Source organism: Rana temporaria, chromosome 11 (assembly GCF_905171775.1).
Source record: "Rana temporaria chromosome 11, aRanTem1.1, whole genome shotgun sequence".
NCBI classification, from domain to species: Eukaryota; Metazoa; Chordata; class Amphibia; order Anura; family Ranidae; genus Rana; species Rana temporaria.
This window is the reverse complement of record NC_053499.1, coordinates 9,194,343-9,220,111: the sequence shown is the minus strand read 5'-3', so window position 1 is coordinate 9,220,111 and position 25,769 is coordinate 9,194,343. Positions and strand designations below refer to the sequence as shown.

The following is a 25,769-nucleotide window of genomic DNA, read 5'->3' as shown; positions in this document are numbered from 1 at the left end:
ACTACAGAGACATGAAAGTCGGCACGACTTTGCGAGGCAACTTTAAGGCAACCTCAAGTCGCCTCCAGGCCAGGCAACTTTGGCTGTGGCCAATCAAACAATAATCGGCACTGTGGGAGGGGTTTGCCTGAGAAAACTATTTTCTCTTCCTGTAAAGTTGCTTCAGTTAAGACACTGATCTGACTTTGGAGGCGACTTCCATTGAAATTAATGAGTACAAGTCGCCTAGAAATCACCTTGAAGTAGTACAGTAACCATTTCTGAAGACGGAGCGACTTCAGCAGTTTACATTAACCACTTGCTTACTGGGCACATAAACCCCCTTCGTTCCCAGGCGAAATTTCAGCTTCCGGCACTGCGTCGCTTTAACTGACAATTGCGTGGTCGTGCGACGTGGCTCCCAAACAAAATTAGCGTCCTTTTTTCCCCACAAATAGAGCTTTCTTTTGGTGGTATTTGATCACCTCTGCGGTTTTTATTTTTTGCGCTATAAACAAAAAAAGAGCGACAATTTAAAAAAAATATATATATTTTTTACGTGCTATAATAAATATCCCAATTTTTTTTTAAAAAAACTCTTTTTTCTCAGTTAAGGCCGATACGTATTTTTCGACGTATTTTTGTAAAAAAAACGCAATAAGCGACTGGTTTGCGCAAAAGTTATAGCGCCTACAAAATGGGGAACAGAATTATGATTTTTTTTTTTTTTTTTACTAGTAATGGCGGCGATCTGCGATTTTTATTGGGACTGGGATATTGCGGCGGACGTATCGGACACTTTTGACACAAATTTGGCGCCATTCACATTTATACAGCGATCAGTGCTATAAAAATGCACGAATTACTGTATAAATGTGACTGGCAGGGAAGGGGTTAACACTAGGGGGTGAGGAAGGGGTTAACTGTGTATCCTGGGTGTGTTCTAACTGTGGGGGGGGAGGGGGGGTGACTGGGGGAGGTGACCGATGCTGTGTCTCTATGTACAAGAGACACAGATCGGTCTCCTCTCCTCTGACAGCACGTGGAGCTCTGTGTTTACACACAGAGCTCCACGTCCCTGCTGTCACCTGCCGTGTCACCGACGATCGCGTGTACCCGGCGGACATCGCGGCCGCCAGGTACACGCATCGGGTCTTCGGCGATGCGCCGGGACAGTTTTTACCCGCCGCGCGCCACCCAGTGGCGCGCGCGGGTAATGCACATAAAAGGCCGTGTTTAAACGGCCACTTGGCACTTGAGAGCCGCGCTGCGGACGTATTTTGTCTATAGCGCGGGTCTCAAGTGGTTAAGGCGGCTCTCATTCACTTTAATGTAATTTCTCATGTCGCGCGACTTGGGGTCGCTTGGTGCGACACAAGTTGGATCCCAAGTCGCGGTAGTGTGAACCGAAACTTACAAAGACTCTGTTACTGATCTGTTGAGAGAGAGTTGAGATCTGTTGAGATCTTTATGTATTTTTTTTGTGCAGAACTAGGAAGAGTTTGTTTCAAGTCAAGATGGGCATCCCATATATCCTATCAGAGTTGTTTACCCTCAATAAAACAACAAAAAACAAGCCCACAGACTGGTTACTGACTTTGGATGCAAGTTGGAAAATGCGTGTTGCCTGGCTGTGCAGACTATAGGAGGACCCAAAACTCAGCGACTCCTAAGGGGGTAGCGCTACACAAGAAAGGACAGCTTGAGACATACCATAAGAAATGATGGACAGAGACTAAGGACATGCTACAGGGTAGGTTGGACACTAAAAAATGCTGCAGAAAGCCGAGAGGCTGGGTGCATGCCACATGAAGTTAGTATATTACCCCTACCCCTTTATACTCCTGGGAATAGGACTGCTGGGCAGGGCCGGCCTTTGGGGTGTGCGAGCTGTGCGGCTGCACAGGGCGCCATGGGCAACAGGGGCGCCGTGCGGCCATCGCAGCTTGCAAAATGTGAGTCGCAGCAGGGCCTGGCGGTTGGCGCTACCACTAGGCGGATTAGGATGGCAGCCTCCTAGGGCGCACTGCCACCTAGGGGCTCCGCTGACTCTTGCCTCACCTCTTCCTCCTCATTGTCACTCCCCAGGCTTCAGGCAGAGGATAGCCTCTTTGTGTATGTTTAGGTGACCTGGGGGCAAGGGGTGAAGATGGTGGGGGGGGGGGGGCGCCACAGGATTAGCTTGCACAGGGCGCCTGAACACCTAAGGCCGGCCCTGCTGCTGGGTTTAAAGAGTCAAATCACTACAGGTTGGGCACCAGTGTCTTTACAGATGTCTCATCGAGAATGATGGGTTCCACAGGGTCAGGGTTTACTTCCTCTTTAAACGGTTCCCGACCAGCTCACGTGTATTTACGGGGGCAGAATGGCTCCCCCTGCACAAAACCCCATATGGGTACGGGCTTCCTTTAAGAGCCGCCAGAGGGTGTGCGCACGCCCGCTGCACGAGCGCCAGCACAGACATTTGTGTGTGTGTAAAAACACACATTCCTGTGCTGTCAGAGGAGACATGTCGTTTGTTCCTAATGAGTATGAACAGCAATACGTCTCTTCTTCTACTCAGTCCAATCCCCATACAGTTAGAACACACTGAGGGAACACACATTTAACCCCCTTGATCGCCCCCTAGTGTTAACCCCTTCCTTGCCAGTGATATTTACATAGTAATCAGTGCATTTATATAAGACTGATCCCTGTATAAATGTGAATAGTCCCAAAAATGTGTCAAAAGTGTCCGATCTGTCCGTCGCAATACTGCTACGAATCGCAGATCACCGCCATTACTAGTAGAAAAAAAAAATCCATAAATCAATATACACTCGCGATTTTTTTATTTTTTACCAAAAATATGTAGAAGAATACATTCTGGCCTAAATTGAGGGAAAAAAAATGTTTTTTAAAAACCTTTTTTGGGGATATTTATTATAGCAAAAAGTAAAAAATATATATATTTTTTTTCAAAATTGACGCTCTTTTTTTGTGTATAGCGCAAAAAAATAAAAACTACAGAGGTGATCAAATACCAGCAAAAGAAAGCTCTATTTGTGGGAGAAAAAGGATGCCAATTTAGTTTTGGGTTTTGTAAAACGGGCTCTGGCTAGGAAGAGGGTAAAACCTTCCAGGGCTGAAGTGGTTAAAGCCCTGCAGCTGACCAGGGTGGTTTAAATGGGCTAGGCTGAAATAACAATTAAAAATAAAGTAAAACTGAACCAAAACCATTAAAGGAATAGGAATAGTACTTACATCTCATGAAATACAAAACGTTTAATGCAATGAGTATAATCACAAGGATAATTACACAAAGTATTAGTGAAACTTGAAGAGGACTTAGAGGTGGCTCTGAAATGACAAAACAGACCATCAATGGTGATTGTGCAGAGAAATGTTCACAATGACTACGGTACTCATAGGCCCGGATTCACATACATTGGCGCATATTTATGCCGGCGTAGCGTATCGAATATACGCTACGCCAACGCAACGTAGAGACAAGCACAGTATTCACAAAGCACTTGCTCCCACTCGCTCACAAATCTGCGCTGGGTTTCCTCGGCGTAAGCCAGCGTAGATGGAAGTGGGCGTGAGCCGTGCTAATGAGGCGTGACCCCATGCAAATGATGGGCCAAGCGCCACAGAAGTACTTAAAACGAACGGCGCATGCGCCGTCCCTTGGCGGCATCACAGTGCGCATGCTCAGAATCACGTCGAAACAACTGCCTAAGATACGTCGAATCACTGCCTACGACGTGAACGTAACCTACGCCCAGCCATATTCACGTACTACGTAAACGACGTAAAATACGACGGCTTGCGTTACCTGGTCCATACCTTTGCATGAGTTGCGCCTCCTATATGGGTAATAACTTTACGCCGGACGTACGACTTACGCAAACCGCGTATATTATGCGCCGGGCGCAAGTACGTTCGTGAATCGGCGTGTCTCCCTCATTTGCATATGTGCATAGAAAATCAATGGGAGCGGCAAATGCGCCCAGCGTAAATATGCGCCCACGATACGACAGCGTAGGAAAGTTACGTCGGTCGTAGGAAGCCTATTTTTAGGCGTATCTCAGATTGTGGGCACGGCGCACAGATACGACGGCGCATAGTTACACTTCCGCGGCGTATCTCGAGATACGTCGGCGTAAGTGCTGTGTGAATCCGGGCCTTAGTTTTTCTTTTAACACTATATTGAAGTACAGTCACTTACTTTTCACTGTAACAGTAAAACTCTCGATGTGGTCACTCTTCAAGGATCTGTGAGTGACGATGCAGAAATATTGGTCTCCATCTTCCTCTACGCTCGATGGTTTCACAGACATCAGGCTGGTCACATTAAATGTCCCGTCGTTGTTCTTTGTCGGCACGCTGGTACAAGTCTCTCTATCCAGGGCTGAGCTCTCAGAGGAAGGACTGCGCTTCTCCCATCGAATTTTCACAGATTCTGGATAGAACTCATGTACGTAACATGTAACGGATTGCTCGTTGCCAGGTGAAGTCGTGACTTCATAAGAAGACAAGGAAATAACCGGCCTCGCTGCGAGAAATCAAATAACCAAAATTAGCCATACTCATTGCACACATGAATCATAAGTAGTAGGGTTGTCCCGATACCAATACTAGTATCGGTATCGGGACCGATTCCGAGTATTTGCGGGAGTACTCGTACATTACCGCAAATACCCCCGATACCAAAATAGAATACTCCCCCTCCCCGCCGCCGCCGACGCATCCCGCCGATACGACGCATCCCCGCTTAGTTAATACGGGCGGGGAACATTACAGCATTCATTTGAATAGCTGTAGTCTTTCCCGCCCCGCCGCGTATAGACACTCCCCCTTGCTCAGGGGTAAACTGTCCAATCCGGAGCAAGGGGGAGTGTCTATACGCAGCGCGGAGCGAATCATTACAGCCATTGCATCAGAGACCCTCCTTTACATGAGAGGTCCCCCATCACACACCAGAAGCCACCCTCGTATATTTAGGCGGGCGTAGCGCATCTCATATGCGCTACGCCGCCGAAAATCAGAGTGGCTCCTAGGGTATCCACAAAGAACTTGCTCCCATATGTGGGCCGGCGTAACGTAAATCTGCCGGCGTAAGCCCGCCTAATTAAAAGTAGGCTTGGAGTGGGCGTGTTGTATGTTAATCTAGTATGACCCCACGTAATTGACGCTTTTAACGAACGGCGCATGCGCCCGTCCGTGGACGTATGCCAGTGCGCATGCGCAAAATCACGTCGCAAATAGTCAATGCTTTCGACGTGAACGTAACTTTCACAAAGCCCTATTCGCGAACGATTTACGCAAACGACGGAAAATTCAACGCTGTCCCGACGTCCATACTTAACATTGCGTACCCCTCATAGAGGCAGGGGTAACGTTATGCCGAAAAAAGCCTTACGTAAACGACGTTAAAAAATTGCGCCGGGCGGACGTACGTTTGAGAATCGGCGTATCTAGCTAATTTGCATACTCTACGCGGAAATCAACGGAAGCGCCACCTAGCGGCCAGCGTAAATATGCACCTTAGATCCGACGGCGTACTAAGACGTACGTCAGTCGGATCTATCCCACATTCAGGAGTATCTTGTTTTGTGGATACAAAACAAAGATACGACGGCGCATCGTAGAACTTACGCGGCGTATCAATAGATACGCAGACGTAACTCTTTGTGGATCTGGCCCATTGTATTTAGCATTCTCACTTACCTGACACCTCCACATTGCGAGTTGCTATGAGCTTATTCCCGGCAACAAATACATTACAGACGTACTTCCCTTCATCGCTTTGCTGAACGTTGTACAGGGTGAGACTGGCATTTCCTCTTTTAAATCCATTCTCTTTAACATTAGACTTTTGTCTGTATGGTGTATGGCGGCCATTTGTAAACAGATAAAGTATATCTTCACTACCATTCGATGACACCATATTCCAACGGACGGAATCCGTAGCCAGATTCAGATCCAGATCCTTTTCTGGTTGATATTTGTCAGTAAGAACACAAGGGATTGTCACGTTCTGTCCCAGGATCGCTTCAATGGGTGATGAACTATCCATGATCTCTAATGCTGAAAGATAAAAACAGACAAACATTAACATACTAAAGGAAGCTATTGACATGAATGTTGCTTTTGCAGTGGCGGCTGGTGCTCCATTTTTCTGGGGGAGCGGCAAACATACCGAGGGGGGTGGTTGTCGGGTGGTATGTTTGTCGCCCCGCCACCATACGGTAGGTCAATCGATCGATCAAACCCCCAAACCACCCCCCCCCCCGTCGCTCGGTGTAAACCCCCCTCGTCGCTTGCCCATCCGCCCACTAGCCCCTCTCTTACCCCATCCAGGTCGCTGCATTTTCGATGGCTTTCCCCCCTGCGTCTCCTTCTCAGAGGCTTCCCCCCTGCGTCTCCTTCTCTGCGGCTTCCCCCTTGTGTCTCCTTCTCGGCGGCTTCCCCACTGCGTCTCCTTCTCTGCGGCTTCCCCCCTGCGTCTCCTTCTCTGCGGCTTCCCCACTGCGTCTTCTTCTCTGCGGCTTCCCCCCTGCGTCTCCTTCTCAGCGGCTTCCCCCCTGCGTCTCCTTCTCAGCGGCTTCCCTCCTGCGTCTCCTTCTCTGCGGCTTCCCCACTGCGTCTCCTTTCTTTGCGGCTTCTGCACTGCGTCTCCTTTCTTTGCGGCTTCCCCACTGCGTCTCCTTTCTTTGCGGCTTTCCCACTGCGTCTCCTTCTCTGCGGCTTCCCCCCTGCGTCTCCTTCTCTGCGGCTTCCCCACTGCGTCTCCTTCTCTGCGGCTTAACCACTGCGTCTCCTTCTCTGCGGCTTCCCCACTGCGTCTCCTTCTCTGCGGCTTAACCACTGCGTCTCCTTCTCTGCGGCTTAACCACTGCGTCTCCTTCTCAGAGGCTTCCCCACTGCGTCTTCTTCTCAGAGGCTTCCCCACTGCGTCTCCTTCTCAGAGGCTTCCCCCTGGTGTCTCCTTCTCAGAGGCTTCCCCCTGGTGTCTCCTTCTCAGAGGCTTCCCCCTGGTGTCTCCTTCTCAGAGGCTTCCCCCTGGTGTCTCCTTCTCAGAGGCTTCCCCCTGGTGTCTCCTTCTCAGAGGCTTCCCCCTGGTGTCTCCTTCTCAGAGGCTTCCCCCTGGTGTCTCCTTCTCAGAGGCTTCCCCCTGGTGTCTCCTTCTCAGAGGCTTCCCCCCTGCGTCTCCTTCTCAGAGGCTTCCCCCTGGTGTCTCCTTCTCAGAGGCTTCCCCCTGGTGTCTCCTTCTCAGAGGCTTCCCCCTGGTGTCTCCTTCTCTGCGGCTTCCCCACTGCGCCTCCTTCTCTGCGGCTTCCCCACTGTGTCTCCTTCTCAGAGGCTTCCCCACTGCGTCTCCTTCTCAGAGGCTTCCCCACTTTGTCTCCTTCTCAGAGGCTTCCCCCTGGTGTCTCAACAAGCGGGCGCAACTTTGAAGCGTGACATGTTGGGTATCAATTTACTTAAATCATCTTTTATAATATAATAATAAAAAATTGGGCTAACTTTACAGTCGTCTTATTTTTAAATTCAAAAAAAGTGTATTTTTACCCCAAAAAAGTACGCTTGTAAGACCGCTGCGCAAATACGGTATGACATATAGTATTGCAGCGGCCGCCATTTTATTCTCTAGTGTGTTAGAAAAAAATATATAATGTTTGGGGGTTCCAAGTAATTTTCAAGCAAAAGATAAATGATTTTAACTTGTGTAAAAAAGAGGCTCGGACACTTTCCCGTGTGGCACTTGAGGCTCAGGGTCATATGCGATCCGAGACCCAAACACAAGTGCCTCGCGGTACTGCGTCCAACCACATCCAGCAGCTGCGTCTGTCAGCATGTGAAACATTTTGACAGGCTGTTGGCAGCAGGGCTGGAGACTGCTGCGGGCCAGATTCACGTAGCGCAGCGGATCTATAGATCCGCTCGATCTACGTGAATTAAGATCCGCTCCCGCAAGTTTAGGAGGCAAGTGGCTAATTCACAAACCACTTACCTCCAAACTTGCGACGGCGGATCCTAAATCCCCCGGCGGAATTCAAATTCCGCGGCTAGGGGAGTGTACTATTTAAATCAGGCGCGTTCCCGCGCCGATTTAAATGCGCATGCGCCGTCCGGGGAATTTCCCGGCGTGCATTGCTCCCACTGACGTCGCTAGGACGTCAGTGGTTTCGACGCTTACGTAAACGACGTCCATCCGTATTCTAGAACGACTTACGCAAACGACGTTAAAAAATTTAAATTCGACGCGGGAACGTCGGCTATACTTAACATTGGCTGCGCCTGATGAAAGCAGGGGTAAGTATACGACGGGTACGCCGCTACGGAAACGTCGTAAGAAGACTGCGTCGGGTCCGCGTACGTTCGTGAATTTGCGTATCTCGCTGATTTACATATTATTTATCGTAAATCAGCGGGAACGCCCCCGGCGCCATTTTTAAATTGAAAAAAAGATCCGACAGTATAACACAGTTACACCTGTCAGATCTTAGCCCTATCTATGCGTATCCGATTCTATGAATCAGGCGCATAGATAGGACCAGTGTAAGTCAGAGATACGATGGTGTATCTGTAGATAATACACCGTCGTATCTCTTTGTGAATCTGGCCCTGCGCCTGTACTTCCTGGGATCTTCCTGAGATAAGGGAGTAGATTCACGTAGCATTTACGGCGGCGTATCTCCAGATACGCCGCCGTAATTTGAAATCTGCACCTGCGTATCGTTACGCCGATTCACAAAGGCAGATACGCTTTAAAAATAGGCTTCCTCCACCGACGTAACTTGAATGCGGCGGCGTAGAATTGTGTGCAATATTACCTTGACCGCTAGGGGCGCTTCTGTTGTTTTCGGCGTAGAATATGCAAATTACCTAGATACGCCGATTCACAAACGTACGTGCGGTAGTTTTTTACGTCGTTTGCGTAAGGCTTTTTCTGCGTAAGGTTGCTCCTGCTATTAGGAGGCGCAGCCAATGTTAAGTATGGACGTCGTTCCCGCGTCGAAATTTGAAAATTTTGCGTCGTTTGCGTAAGTTGTCCGTGAATAGGGCTGCACGTAATTTACGTTCACGTCGAAACCAATACGTCCTTGCGGCGTACTTTGGAGCAATGCACACTGGGATATGTACACAGACGGCGCATGCAAAGTCAATCACGTCGGGTCACCCTCCATTAACATAAAACACGCCCCCTCATCCTCATTTGGCGCGCTTACGCCGGCCACATTTACGCTGCGCCGCCGTAAGTTAGGAGGCAAGTGCTTTGTGAATACAGCACTTGCCTCTCTGACTTAAGGCGGCGTAGCGTAAATACGATACGCTACGCCGCCTTAAAGATGCGCCCATCTACCTGAATCTGGCTATTTGACAGGCTGTTGGCAGCAGGGCTGGAGACTGCGCCTGTACTTCCTGGGATCTTCCTGAGATAAGGATAATAAAGTCATGCCAACTTACCGTTATGTAGTGTATAACATGGAATACTACACAGGATATGGCAGCTCTGTCTTCACAATAACCCTTTGATCTCCCTGACAGTGCAAGAGACACTCACCTGTTTGTGAATGGCACAGGATGGGAAAACCGATTAGAAGTATCATTGGTGTCCATCGCTGGAACATTTCCCCCGGGGTACATCTTGCTGACACCCTTCTATTGAGACCCATGTATGATCCGACAGACTGACCCCACCCTGAGAGTGTGACGCGCACAGGGAGAAATCACTTTTACTTTCACTTTGCTGCCGTCTTCTTTCACTTTGCTGCAGTCTGCTGCCATCTACAGCAACTTACAAGTACTGCAGTCAGCAAAGAATATTCAAAGCAGCGTTTCTCAACCTTCTTTCAGTCTAGTCTCTAAGGTGACCAGATTTTTTTAATGAAATCCGGGGACATATTTTTTTTATTTTTTTTATTGCCAAATGGTAAAGTATTTTATACGCATATTTTCTCAAATTATATATACAGTCAGTGGTGTAGGGTGGGTTGTCAGCGCCCGGGACAAGGCAAGTAATTTGCAACCCCACCAGATATTTAGCACTCCCCGAGTCCCTTCCGCTAGTACAGTAGTACGGACCAACTTGATTCCTACACTGACCACTGCACTGACCTACCCGATTCCTATACTGACCACTACACTGACCTACCTGATTCCTACACTGACCTACCTGACCCTACACTGACCACTGCACTGACCTACCCGATTCCTATACTGACCCTATACTGACCTACCTGACCCTACACTAACCACTGCACTGACCTACCTGATTCCTACACTGACCCTACACTAACCTACCTGACCCTACACTGACCTACCTGATTCCTACACCGACCCTACACTAACCTACCTGACCCTACACTAACCTACCTGACCCTACACTGACCTACCTGATTCCTACACTGACCACTACACTGACCTACCTGATCCCACACTGACCTACCTGATTCTTACACTGACCACTACACTGACCTACCTGATCCTACACTGACCTAATTTATCCCTACACTGACCTTCCTGATCCTACACTGACCACTACACTGACCTACCTTATCCCTACACTGACCTACCTGATTCTTACACTGACCTTCCTGATCCTACACGGACCACTACACTGACCTACCTGATTCCTACACTGACCTACCTGATTCCTACACTGACCTACTGGATCCTACACTGGCCTACCTTATCCCTACACTGACCTTCCTGATCCTACCCTGACCACTACACTAACCTACGTGACCACTACACTGACCTACCAGAACCACTACACTCCCCGGACTATCTTGTGTGCTGCTTCCCCTGACCATCCAGTGTGCTGCGTCCCCTGACTATCCTGTGTGCTGCATCCCCGGACTATCCTGTGAGCTGCACCCCCGGAATATCCTGTGAGCTGCACCCCCGGAATATCCTGTGTGCTGCATCCCCGGACTATCCTGTGTGCTGCATCCCCGGACTATCTTGTGTGCTGCATCCCCGGACCATCCTGTGTGCTGAGTACACTGACCATCTTGTGTGCTGCGTCCCCTGACCATCTTGTGTGCTGTGTCCCCTGACTATCCTGTGTGCTGCGTCCCCTGACTATCCTGTGTGCTGCGTCCCCTGACTATCCTCTGTGCTGCATCCCCTGACCATTCTGTGTGCTGCGTCCCCAGACTATCCTGTGTGCGGCATCCCCTGACTATCCTGTGTGCTGCGTCCCCTGACCATCCTCTGTGCTGCGTCCCCTGACTATCCTCTGTGCTGCGTCCCCTGACTATCCTCTGTGCTGCGTCCCCTGACCATCCTGTGTGCTGCGTCCCCTGACTATCCTCCGTTCTGCATCCCCTGACCATCCTGTGTGCTGCATCCCCTGACCATCCTGTGTGCTGTGTCCCCTGACTATACTCTGTGCTGCATCCCGGGACCATCCTGTGTGCTGTGTCCCCTGACTATCCTGTGTGCTGCGTCCCCTGACTATCCTGTGTGCTGCCTCCCCTGACTATCCTGTGTGCTGCGTCCCCTGACTATCCTCTGTGCTGCGTCCCCTGACCATCCTGTGTGCTGCATCCCCTGACCATCCTGTGTGCTGCGTCCCCTGACCATCCTCTGTGCTGCGTCCCCTGACTATCCTCTGTGCTGCGTCCCCTGACTATCCTCTGTGGTGCGTCCCCTGACCATCCTGCGTGCTGCATCCCCTGACCATCCTCTGTGGTGCGTCCCCTGACCATCCTGTGTGCTGTGTCCCCTGACCATCCTGTGTGCTGCGTCCCCTGACTATCCTGTGTGCTGTGTCCCCTGACCATCCTGTGTGCTGCATCCCCTGACCATCCTCTGTGGTGCGTCCCCTGACCATCCTGTGTGCTGCGTCCCCTGACCATCCTCTGTGCTGCGTCCCCTGACCATCCTGTGTGCTGCATCCCCTGACTATCCTGTGTGCTGCGTCCCCTGACCATCCTGTGTGCTGTGTCCCCTGACCATCCTCTGTGCTGCGTCCCCTGACCATCCTGTGTGCTGCATCCCCTGACCATCCTGTGTGCTGTGTCCCCTGACCATCCTGTGTGTGCGTCCCCTGACCATCCTCTGTGCTGTGTCCCCTGACTATCCTCTGTGCTGCGTCCCCTGACCATCCTCTGTGCTGTGTCCCCTGACCATCCTGTGTGCTGCATCCCCTGACCATCCTCTGTGGTGCGTCCCCTGACCATCCTGTGTGCTGCATCCCCTGACCATCCTGTGTGCTGTGTCCCCTGACCATCCTCTGTGCTGTGTCCCCTGACCATCCTGTGTGCTGCGTCGCCTGACTATCCTCTGTGCTGCGTCCCCTGACCATCCTGTGTGCTGCGTCCCCTGACTATCCTCTGTGCTGCGTCCCCTGACTATCCTCTGTGCTGTGTCCCCTGACTATCCTCTGTGCTGCGTCCCCTGACTATCCTGTGTGCTGCGTTCCCTGACCATCCTCTGTGCTGCGTCCCCTGACTATCCTGTGTGCATAGAAGGAAGAAGTGAATGTCATATTTTGGACTTGCCTGCATTTAAACCCCAGAAGAAGAGAAGAGTGGTGAGGACCCCAAACTCCAGCCGGACATGTCTTCTTATCTCTGTGGCGGGTCCCATGGTGGAGTCATAGCTGCTTTACAGAGCCCAGAACAACAACCCGCGGCAGGACTGGCACATTAGGCAGAGCCGTGTTACTCGTTATTTTTTATTAGGAAGAAGTCAAGTTGAATTTCCTAGAACTGATCACAGATAATTAAACAGTTTGCAGAAACGCCTTCAGCAGATCTCCAGCCAAACAGCCAAACACACCAATGAAATACATATCTGGGAGCTGCTTACCTTTCATAGGGCTTGTATTTCTGTCCATCCAGTCCTGAGGTTTACACAGCCTTGCCGCAGGTTAGGTGTCACTGGAGACACGCGAAGGGAGTCAGATATACACTGAGCAAGGGGGGGGGAAATAGGGTGACACTGAGAGCAAGTAAGTGCCACTGATCCCATCTCCTCTGCCACTGATGCCACAACACCACTGTGACTGATCCCACACCACCACCGCCACTGATCCCATCTCCTCCACCACCACTGCCACTGATCCCACACCACCACTGCCACTGATCCCACACCACCACCGCCACTGATCCCATCTCCTCCACCACCACTGCCACTGATCCCACACCACCACTGCCACTGATCCCACACCACCACTGCCACTGATCCCATCTCCTCCACCACCACTGCCACTGATCCCACACCACCACTGCCACTGATCCCACACCACCACTGCCACTGATCCCACACCACCACTGCCACTGATCCCACACCACCACTACCACTGATCCCACACCACCACTGCCACTGATCCCACACCACCACTGCCACTGATCCCACACCACCACTGCCACTGATCCCACACCACCACTACCACTGATCCCACACCACCACTACCACTGATCCCACACCACCACTGTGACTGATCCCACACCACCACTGTGACTGATCCCACACCACCACCACCACTGCCACTGATCCCACACCACCACTGCCACTGCCACTGATCCCACACCACCACTACCACTGATCCCACACCACCACTGTGACTGATCCCACACCACCACTGTGACTGATCCCACACCACCACCACCACTGCCACTGATCCCACACCACCACCACCACTGCCACTGATCCCACACCACCACTGTGACTGATCCCACACCACCACCACCACTGCCACTGATCCCACACCACCACTGTGACTGATCCCACACCACCACTGCCACTGATCCCACACCACCACTGTGACTGATCCCACACCACCACTGCCACTGATCCCACACCACCACTGTGACTGATCCCACACCACCACTGCCACTGATCCCACACCACCACTGTTACTGATCCCACACCACCACTGTGACTGATCCCACACCACCACTGCCACTGATTCCACACCGCCACTGCCACTGATCCCACACCACCACCACCACTGATCCCACATCACCACTGCCACTGATCCCACACCACCACTGCCACTGATCCACACCACCACCGCCACTGATCCCACACCATCACTGCCACTGATCCCACTGCCACTGATCCCACACCACCACTGCCACTGATCCCACACCACCACTGCCACTGATCCCACACCACTACTGTGACTGATCCCACACCACCACTGCCACTGATCCCACACCACCACCACTGCCACTGATGCCACACCACCACTATGACTGATCCCACACCACCACTGCCACTGATCCCACACCACCACCGCCACTGCCACTGATCCCACACCACCACCACCACTGCCACTGATCCCACACCACCACTGATCCCACACCACCACTGCCACTGATCCCACACCACCACTGCCACTGATCCCACACCACCACCACCACCACTGATCCCACATCATCACTGCCACTGATCCCACACCACCATTGCCACTGATCCCACACCACCACTGCCACTGATCCCACACCACCACTGCCACTGATCCCACACCACCACTGCCATTGATCCCACACCACCACTGCCACTGATCCCACACCACCACTACCACTGATCCCACACCACCACTGCCACTGATCCCACACCACCACTGCCACTGATCCCACACCACCACTGCCACTGATCCCACACCACCACTGCCACTGATCCCACACCACCACTGTGACTGATCCCACACCACCACTGTGACTGATCCCACACCACCACTGCCACTGATCCCACACCACCACCGCCACACTGATCCCACACCACCACTGTGACTGATCCCACACCATCACTGTGACTGATCCCACATCACCACTGCCACTGATCCACACCACCACCGCCACTGATCCCACACCACCACTGTGACTGATCCCACACCACCACCACCACTGCCATTGATCCCACACCACCACCACCACCACCACCACCACTGATCCCACACCACCACTGTGACTGATCCCACACCATCACTGTGACTGATCCCACATCACCACTGCCACTGATCCACACCACCACCGCCACTGATCCCACACCATCACTGTGACTGATCCCACACCACCACCACCACTGCCATTGATCCCACACCACCACCACTGATCCCACACCACCACTGCCACTGATCCCACACCACTACTGTGACTGATCCCACACCACCACTGCCACTGATCCCACATCACCACTGCCACTGATCCCACACCACCACCACTGATCCCACACCACCACCACCACTGATCCCACACCACCACCACCACTGCCACTGATCCCACACTACCACCACCACTGATCCCACATCACCACTGCCACTGATCCCACACCACCACCGCCACTGATCCCACATCACCACTGCCACTGATCCCACACCACCACTGCCACTGATCCCACACTGCCACTGATCCCACGCCACCACTGCTACTGATCCCACACCACCACTGCCACTGATCCCACACCACCACCACTGATCCCCCACCACCACCACCACTGCCACTGATCCCACACCACCACTGCCACTGATCCCACACCACCACTGTGACTGATCCCACACCACCACCACCACTGATCCACACCACCACTGTGACTGATCCCACACCACCACTGTGACTGATCCCACACCACCGCCACCACTGATCCCACACCACCACCACCACTGCCACTGATCCCACACCACCACTGCCACTGATCCCACACCACCACTGTGACTGATCCCACACCACCACCACCACTGATCCCACACCACCACCACCACTGCCACTGATCCCACACCACCACCACCACTGATCCCACACCACCACCACCACTGATCCCACACCACCACCACCACTGCCACTGATCCCACACCACCACTGCCACTGATCCCACACCACCACTGTGACTGATCCCACACCACCACTGTGACTGATCCCACACCACCACCACCACTGATCCCACACCACCACCACCACTGCCACTGATCCCACACCACCACTGCCACTGATCCCACACCACCACTGTGACTGATCCCACACCACCACCACCACCACTTATTCCACACCACCACCACCACTGCCACTGATCCCACACCACCACTGTGACTGATCCCACACCACCACTGTGACTAATCCCACACCACCACCACCACCACTGATCCCACACCACCACCACCACTGTGACTGATCCCACACCACCACTGTGACTGATCCCACACCACCACCACCACTGATCCCACAGCACCACCACTGCCACTGATCCGGCCAGTCTGCCAAGTATCACAATGTTCTTTATCAGTGGAACTTTAAGTCTAAACATTGTAACAATTTGTCCTTTACATCAAAGGAATAGACTTCTGTGTGTAAATTAGGAACGTTTAAAGGAAGACTAAAGGCAAACTTAAAAAAAAAAAAAAAAAATAACAAACATGTTATACTTACCTCCACTGTGCAGCTCGTTTTGCCCCGCGGCGCGCCGCGTCATCCACTGTGATTGACAGCAGCGCCAGCCAATGGCTGCGCTGCTATCAATTCGTCCAGCCTAGCCAATCAACAGCCAGGCTGGGAACCGAAGAGGATTACGTGGACGCGCCCGGAACTTTCGAGGGGTCAGATAAGTAAAACGGGGGGTTCGGGGGGGGGGCTGGTACCATCGGATGTTTTTTCACCTTAATGCATAGGATGCATTAAGGTGAAAAAACATTTACCTTTACAACCCCTTTAACCACTTAATCACTTCAGCCCCGGAACATTTGGCTGCCAAATGACCAGGCCACTTTTTGCGATCAACGATTTTTTATCGTGACTGCGACTTCATGGCGGACACATCGGACACTTTTGTTGGCTATTTTTGTTTAACAGCGCAAAAAATAAAAACCGCAGAGGTGATCAAATACCACCAAAAGAAAGCTCTATTTGTGGGGAAAAAAAAGGACATACATTTTTTTAACTGACCGCGCAATTGTCAGTTAAAGCAACGCAGTGCCGAATCGCAAAAAGCGGCCCAGTCTTTGACCAGCAAAACGGTCCCGGGGGTTTAAGTGGTTAATGAATTAAAAAAAAAAAAATAACCAGTAAAGTTAGCCCAAATTTTTTTATAATGTGTAGGATTTTACATCGCGAGAATTGTGAGAGGATCGTGATCTTTATTCTAAGCAAAAAAAAGTGTGATTTTCATTTTGGCCGGAATCGTGCAGCTCTAATGGGTAGCAACAAGGTGAAGCACTCAGGTGCTGATGAACAAGTACTGGCAGTGACATGGAGACCACGCTGGAAGCGCACAAGAAATGAATGATCCTCTTGCAGCACTGGGGTTCAGGATACATAGGCTGTAGGTAACACAGTAGGAATGTATGGAAACACACAGAGAGAAGGGAGTGCATTACAGGCTGGGAGTGCACAGGTGCTGATAATGGGCTCACAGTCACAGGCAAACACGCAGGGGAGGACCAATGGTTGGGAGTGCACAGGTGCGGATAACGAGGCTCCCAGGGAAACACACTGGTGCAGACAAGGAGGAACTGACGGAAGAGACTGGGTGCTGGCAGGAATGCATGGAAGCACCGGGGTAGGAAACAAACCAGGGAACACAAGAAACACAGGCCTGGGCTCAGAGTCACAAGACTGGAAAGTGAAGACACAGGGGAACGCTGGGATACTCCGACACACAGCAGCTGGAGGGACACTGGGAGCAGAGAGGCCACAAGGACAATACTGGGAGCCACTTGATAATATACTGGGGAACACGGAAGGCCTATCTGCTGGCTTTGCTTGAACATTGAGTGAGGCACCAACATGCACATTCGCTCTTTAAGACGGGGCACCTCTGTGATTGGTTGGAAGCTGGTGATGGAACAGGAAACGGGTGAGTGCGACTTTTTTTTATTTATTTTTTATCTATTATAATGTGGATGTATAACTTTTTGAACTGTCGGTTCACGTTGGATGATGGCGACACGGGGATGAGCAGTGATATATTGTATATGCCTGGAAGAACTTAAAAAAAAAAAAAATACACCAAAATCCTGCAAAAAAATAAAATAATTTTTTTTTTTTAACTTACCAGAAATAGCGGTTGCTATGCGGTTCTTCCTAGTTTGTGGCAGGTCTTCTTTCTCGTCCTCCTCGCGTTGTCTTCTGGGGAATGGTGCGCGCTGCCTTCTGGGAACTGTGTGTATCCCAGAAAGCAGCAGCCGCCCATTCACAAAGGGCCGCGAGCCTCGCGCATGCGCAGTAGGAAACGGGCAGTGAAGCTGCAAAGCTCCACTGCCTGTTTCCCTTAGGCTGCATTTACACTGAAGCGTTTTTACAGGGTTTTAGCGTTAAAAATAGCGCTATTAAAACGCACATAAAACGCCCTCCATGCATCTCAATGGACCCTTTCACACTGAGTTCTGCGAGCAGCATCTTTGGAGCAGCTTTTGGGTGCTGAAAAAAAAACGCCTTACCCTTTCACACTGAGGCGCTGCACTGGCGGGGCATTGAGAAAAGTCCTGCAAGCAGCATCTTTGAAACAGCTTTTGGGCACTGAAAAAAGCGCTCCAAAAACGCCCCTCTCCATTGAAATGAATTGAAAGCGCTGTAAAAACGCCTTACCCTTTCACACTGAGGCACTGCAAAAACGCCCTAAAACGCTAGGGTCTTAGCGGTGCTTTACCAGCACATTGGGATTGCAGATGAGGCTTTGCTCGAATAACGCTCGAAAACCGCCCCAGTGTGAAAGGGGCACCTCCAGAACTGAATGTATGTAATGGCAAGGGGTGCTGAAGTGTGCTAGATGATCTATTGATGCTGGCTGCTGGGGAGTCTAGTGTTGCTGGTGAAGGATCTATTGTTGCTAGGGGGAGGGAATGTTTGTTGGGAGGGATCTACGGTTGAGAGGGGGTCTATTGTTGGTTGCTGCTACAACTCCTTTAAAGTGATTGTAAAGCTTTGTGTTTATTTTATTTTTATTAAATAACAAAGATATCATACTTACCTCCACTGTGAAGCTCGTTTTGCTCCGATCCTCCTCTTCTGGGGTCCTTCGGCAGCTCTCGCAGCTCCTTCTTGCATTAGATAACCCCCTAGGAGGGATTACCTTACGGGCACGCGCCGAGTCCAACATTTGCGTAGACACGAATGCCGGACTCGGCCATGCCCCCCGGCGCTTGCGTCATTGGATTTGATTTACGGCACCAGGAGCCAATGTCTGCGCTACTATCAATCTATCCAATGAAGAGCCGAGAAGTCTGGGCTGAGAAGAGCCGAGAACTCTGTGCATAGAGGGAGAGCGTGTCTCTGCCGAGGGGATGAAGGGGCTCAGGTAAGTAAGATGGGGGGGGGGGGGGGGGGGGGGGGGCGGTCACTGCCAGAAGTTTTTTCACCTTAATGCAAAGGATGCATTAAGGTGAAAAAACACGAGGGTTTACAACCTCTTTAAGTCACATATGATTGTTAGTGATCAGGCAAAGCTCTTCTTTAAATGCAGTTTGCAAAAATGCCACAAGATGTCCTCGTAGCCCCGAGTCTTCATTTAAAATCAAGGAAAGAAAACGCACATCGGATACAATGTAGCGCCTTAAAAAAAGTATTCATACCCCTTGACATTTTCCACATTTTTGTTATGTTGCAACCAAAAACATAAATGTATTTTATTGGGATTTTATGTGAGAGACCAACACAAAGTGGCTCATAATTGTGAAGTGGAAGGAAAATAATAAATGGTTTTAAAAATTTGAAAAGTGTGGGGGAGGGACATTTGTATTCAGCCCCCTTTACTCTGATACCCCCAACTAAAATCTAGTCCAACCAATTGACTTCAGAAGTCACCTAATTAGTAAATAGAGTCTACCTGTGTGTCATTTAATCTCAGTATAAATAATGCTGTTCTGTGAAGCCCTCAGAGGTTTGTTAGAGAACCTTAGTGAACAAACAGCATCATGAAGGCCAAGGAACACACCAGACAGGTCAGGGATAAAGTTGTGGAGAAGTATAAAGCAGGGTTAGGTTATAATAAAATCTCCCAAGCTTTGAAGATCTCACGGAGCTTCTGTTCAATCCATCATCTGAATATGGAAAGAGTGTGGCACAACTGCAAACCTACCAAGACATGGCCGTCCACCTAAACTGACCGGGCCGGGCAAGGAGAGCATTTATCCGAGAAGCAGCCAAGAGGCCCATGGTAACTCTGGAGGAGCTGCAGAGATCCACAGATCAGGGGAGAGAATCTGTCCACAGGACAACTATTAGTGGTCTCTCCACAAATCTGCACTTTATGGAAGAGTGACAAGAAGAGAGACATTGGTGAAAGAAAGACATAAGAAGTTCTGTTTGTAGTTTGTGAGAAGCCATGTGGGGGAGGGGTCACAGCAAACATGTGGAAGAAGGTGCTCTGGTCACATGAGATCAAAATTGAACTTTTTGGCCTAAAAGTAAAACGCTAAGGGCCAGATTCAGAGAGAACTTACGCCGACGTATCTGTTGATTCGCCGCAATAAGTTCTATGATGCGCCGTCGTATCTATGCGCCGTATTCTTGAAACCAGATACGCCTGAATTCTGGCTCCATCCGACCGACGTTAGTCTCCTACTCCGTCGTATCTTGGGTGCATATTTACGCTGGCCGCTAGGGGCGCTTCCATTGTTTTACGCGTCGAATATGTAAATGAGCGAGATACGCCGATTCACGAACGTACTTGCGCCCGTCGCAGCAATCTACGCCGTTTACGTAAGGCGTACGTCTGGCGTAAAGTTAAGCCTCATAAAGCAGGGGTAAGTCATGTTAGGGTATGGACGTCGGATTTTACGTAGTTTGCGTATGTTGTACGCGAATGGGGCTGGGCGTAGGTTACGTTCACGTCGAAAGCATTGAGCCGACGTATCTTGGGGAGTATATGCGACGTAATTCTGAGCATGCGCCGTTCGGGAATTCATTTACATGGGGTCACGGCAAATTTTAATACAACACGCCCACTACCTTCCTAATTTGAATTAGGCGGGCTTACGCCGGCCCATTTACGCTACGCCGTCGTAACTTAGGGAGCAAGTGCTTTGTGAATACTGCTCATGCCTCTCAGAGTTACGTCGGCGTAGCGCATATGAGATGTGCTACGCCCGCACAAAAATACGCCGCTGTCTCTGAATCTGGCCCATAGTGTGGCGGAAAACTAACGCTGCACATCACCCTGAACACACCATCCCCACTGTGAAACATGGTGGTGGCAGCATTCTCCATCCTGAAAAATTATCCCACAGCAGCTGGGGGGAGACGAGGGAAGCCATCAGCACTGGTCCTCTGCAAGGAGCTTACAATCTATTGGAGCTGTTCGGGGAAGTCAGTTTCATTTATCAGTAAGTTTTTGGATTGGGGGAAGAAATGGGGGCATCTGGATGAAACATTTGCGGGACCCAGAGTCCTTAGCCAGGACTTCAGTGCTGCAAGGCAAGTGTGCAAAGCACATAAGTGCCGTGTTGTAGGTCACCGAGCCATGTTCATCCAACATCAGAAATGAACAGCAAGTCCCAGCATGCCAATGGCAGCAGAACCATCACCAGCAATGAGGAATAAAACCTTTGCATAGCTGTTTCGGGGGATGGGCTCTGCAGCCTTCATTAGTTGTGATTAATTGTGGGACGGTTGCTATTCCTATCCGCTCCATTCTGTTCCAGTCTTCCAGCTATTACATTTAATGTCACTTTGGGGATTTGTAATCAGATTGCAGATTTTATGAAGAAAACCGCTTTGGTTCCATCCAGTTCCATCCAGAACGGGCCCTCTATATGGGGCCTCCCTCCACCCCTCTGTCATTTCATATGAAGGGGGCCATTCTCTGTATTAAAGCAGAACTCCGAGGCTTAACGCTCCTTCATTTAGTCTATACACACTATATAACCAAACGTATTGGGACGCCGGGTTCACACCTATGCGAATTGAGTGCGGCTTAAACCGCATCCAATTCGCAGAACATTTCAAAATACATTGGGGTGGATTCGGGTAGGGGCGCGCACTCTTACGGAGGCGCAGCGTACCGTTTTAACGATGCGCCTCCGTAAATTACCCGCGCTACGCTTCATTCACATAGCAGTAGCTCCGTAATTTGCGCGTGCGCTCCCTAAAACTGCCCGGCGTAAGGGCACGTAATTTAAATGATCCCGTAAGGGGGCGTGGATCATTTAAATTAGGCGCGTTCCCGTGACGAACGTAGTGCGCATGCTCCGTCGGGAAACTTTCCCGACGTGCATTGCGGCAAATGACGTCGCAAGGACGTCATTTGCTTCAACGTGAACGTAAATGGCGTCCAGCGCCATTCAACGATTCACTTACGCAAACGACGTAATTTTAAAACATTGCGACGCGGGAACGACGGGTATACGTAACATTGGCTGCCCCTGCTAATAGCAGGAGCAGCCTTACGCGGAACCCGACGAACGCAAACAACGTAAACTGCGTACGCAGGGCTCGCGTAGGGTTGTGAATCGGCGTTAGTATGCAATTTGCATACTATACGCTGACCACTACGGGAACGCCCCCTAGCGGCCATCGCAAGAATGCAGCCTAAGATATGACGGCATAAGAGCCTTATGCCAGTCATATCTTAGGCTGCAGTCGGCGTAACGAGGTTCCTGAATCAGGAGCATTCGAGACGCCGGCGCAAGTAAGCAATTGCGCTGCGTAACTATGGTTACGCAGACGCAATTGCTTTTTGAATCTGGGCCACTATATAACCAAAAGTATTGGGACGCCTGCCTTTACATGCACATGAGATTTAACGACATCCCAGTCTTATTCCGTAGGGTTCAATTTTGAGTTGGCTCCGCCCTTTGCAGCTATAACAGCTTCACCTCTTCTGGGAAGGCCTTCCACAAGGTTTAGGAGTGTGTCTATGGGAATGTTTGACCATTCTTCCAGAAGCGCATTTGTGAGGTCAGGCACTGATGTTGAACGAGAAGGCCTGTTAGGGTCGCTGATAGGGGGGGACCACCAGTCCTCCTGTAGGGAGCCCGGGCATACAGGGGGGGCCCAAACTGCAGGAGGTGTGGTGCAGCACAGTGACAGGGGGGGTGCACTTGGGGGGGATCAGAAGTAGGCAGAACAAGGAGGGGGATCTGTGCGGGGGAAGCGATTACATCAATTACAGAAAGTTGCCCTGTGCTGCTCTCTGCAGCTGCTGAAAGTAGTTTTCTCTCCCTCCCGCTGGCTTTCAGCTGCTGCAGGGAGAGACACAGACACAGGGCATCGTTCCTGTAATTGATGTAATCACTTCCCCCGCACAGATCCCCCTCCTTGTTCTGCCTACTTATGATCCCCCCATGTGCACCCCCCCCCTCCCTGTCACTGTGCTGCACCCCCCTCCTGTGGCACTGTTGGCTTCCCTGTCCTGTTAAAAAAATTATTGTAATTATTGTTATTTAATTATAAATAAAAAAAATAATGAAATAAGGGTTAATTCAACAGGTGGGCCCCCTACAGGAGGACTGTAGTGTTCAGGCAGGGCCACTGATAGGGGGTATCAGTGGCCCTGCCTGAACACTACAGTTGAAGGTGACACCTACTGCCAGCTATTATGTTTGTGTCCGCTAACAATGATTTTTGTGTATTTTTAGTGAAAATCTTGTTTTGATATATTGGTGGGGGCCCCACCAGGTAGGCTGTATGGGGCCCCGTGATTTGATGCACGTGATTGGGTATTCTTTGCAAAGCTTTACCTCATTTACTAAGCTCTAGAGCAACTGCACTTGCAGACTGCGCAGCCTTTAGTAAACCAACACCTATGCACCACATCCCTTTTTATATATTCACACAAGTATAACGCAAAGATATGGGACCTTCAGAGGTGCATGAACTTCCCCAAACACATCGCATTTTATATATAAAAACTGCATTTATTCTGTGCATTTAAAATATTTTTAGTGCATATCATAAAAAACACAAAAGGTTCGGCTTTGAAATCTGCAACAATTACCGTATTTATCGGCGTATATCGCGCACTTTTTTGCCCTGAAAATCAGGTGCGCGATATACGCCGATACCCGCTTTCCCGCGCCGAGTTTTGAATACTGCGCCGACATATACCGAGCGCAGTACACTCGGGTATAGTCGGCCAGTCTCGGCTTCTTCCGCGGTCACGTCCTGGACGTGAGCGCGACAGTTGCCGAGCCTGCCCGAGTGTACTGCGCTCGGTATATGCTGGCGCAGTATTCAAAACTCGGCGCGGGAAACGAGCGGGGAGGACGCCGCAGAAGGACGCCGGACCCGCCGAAGAGGACGCCGGACCCGCCGAAGAGGACACCGGACCCGCCACAGAAGGACACCCGAAGCCACAGAAGGACGCCGGACCCGCCGCATCAGGACACCCGAAGCCGCAGAAGGACACCCGAAGCCGCAGAAGGACACCCGAAGCCGCAGAAGGACACCCGAAGCCGCAGAAGGACGCCGGACCCGCCGAAGAGGACACCCGAAGCCGCAGAAGGACGCCGGACCCGACGAGGCCGCCGATGGACGCCGCGCAAGACACCAAAACTGTAAGTACAAAAATAACTTTTTTTCCACAGGATTGGGGGTCACTTTAGGGGTGCGCGGTATACGCGGGAGCGCGTTATACCGCGATAAATACGGTATATAAATGCCCCTAAGCAGAACTCCTGCCATTCAACCTCATACGTGTTACTAGAACAGGGGCGGACTGACCGCTCATGGGGCCCCCGGGGAATAGGAGATTATGGGGCCCCCGGGGAATAGGAGATTATGGGGCCCCCGGGCAATAGGAGATTATGGGGCCCCCGGGCAATAGGAGATTATGGGGCCCCCGGGCAATAGATTATGGGGCCCCCGGGCAATAGGAGATTATGGGGCCACACATATACAGTATACATACACAGTATACACATACAGATACACTATACACACACAGGGCTAGATTCAGCAACAACATACGGCGGCGTATCTTCAGATATGCCGTCGTATCTTTACGCCGATTCTCAAAGGCAGATACGTTGAAAAAAATAGGCTTCCTCCGCCGACGTAACTTGAATACGCCGGCGTATAATCGTGTGCAATTTTACGCTGGCCGCTAGGGGCGCTTCCGTAGATTTCAGCGTAGAATATGCAAATGCGCTGGATACGCCGATTCACAAACGTACGTGCGCCCCGGCGGAATTTTTTTTACGTCGTTTGCGTAAGGCTTTTCCGGCGTAAGGTTGCTCCTGCTTCTATGAGGCGTACGCAATGTTTGGACGTCATTCCCGCGTCAAATTTTTAAATTTTTACGTTGTTTACGTAAGTCATTCACGAATAGGGCTGGACGTAATTTACGTTCACGTCAAATCCAATACGTCCTTGCGGCGTACTTTGGATATGCAGGGGGCGGGGATTGTGCTCCTCCAGGCATTCCCGGCCAGGACAAGTACTGTCAGTGAGTAAAGCGGTGAAGTGGCGGCCTTTTTTGGGGGCATCAGATTGGCCCAGGGGGGGGGGGGGATGGTCAGTTTCATTCTGGGACACTGTATTGTCCTGGAATTAATGTGCCCGGGACAGACCTGCAAAATGCATGACTGTCCCGGGCAATCCGGGAAACGTGGTCACCCTAGTAGCGGCATGCTCCTTGCACGCTGTCATTCTTCGATCGCGCCTGCTCAGGATATGTTAGCCATTAGCGGTACGGTTATATAACAGGCGGCTCACAGCGGCAGATGAAGCTTGTATGAGGCATTCGGCTTCCTTGATTTGTAAAGCGAATTCCCGTCGCAGTGAGTTTGGCCGCGGAGGAGAAGCTGCTCCTTCAGAACAAATGTATTTACTTTGAGTGTTTTTTTATTTGGCTTGGCCAGGGCCCAGAGCCCTTGAGTGATAGCCAGGCCTGCATACCTCCGCACACAACATGTG

The 25,769-nt window shown here is 50.9% G+C and overlaps 1 protein-coding gene across 1 annotated transcript in view; it reads right to left on the bottom strand.

The window, feature by feature from the left end:
* LOC120917004 overlaps positions 1-9,669 on the bottom strand; it is a 61,892-nt gene extending 52,223 nt beyond the window's left edge. The window contains exons 1-2 of the mRNA XM_040327981.1: positions 9,533-9,669; positions 5,692-6,051 (exon numbers count right to left, since the gene is read on the bottom strand). Of these exons, the coding sequence (XP_040183915.1) occupies positions 5,692-6,051; positions 9,533-9,644 (472 nt within the window). The 5' untranslated portion in view covers positions 9,645-9,669. The remainder of the gene's footprint in view (positions 1-5,691; positions 6,052-9,532) is intronic.
* Positions 9,670-25,769: the final 16,100 nt, after the last annotated feature.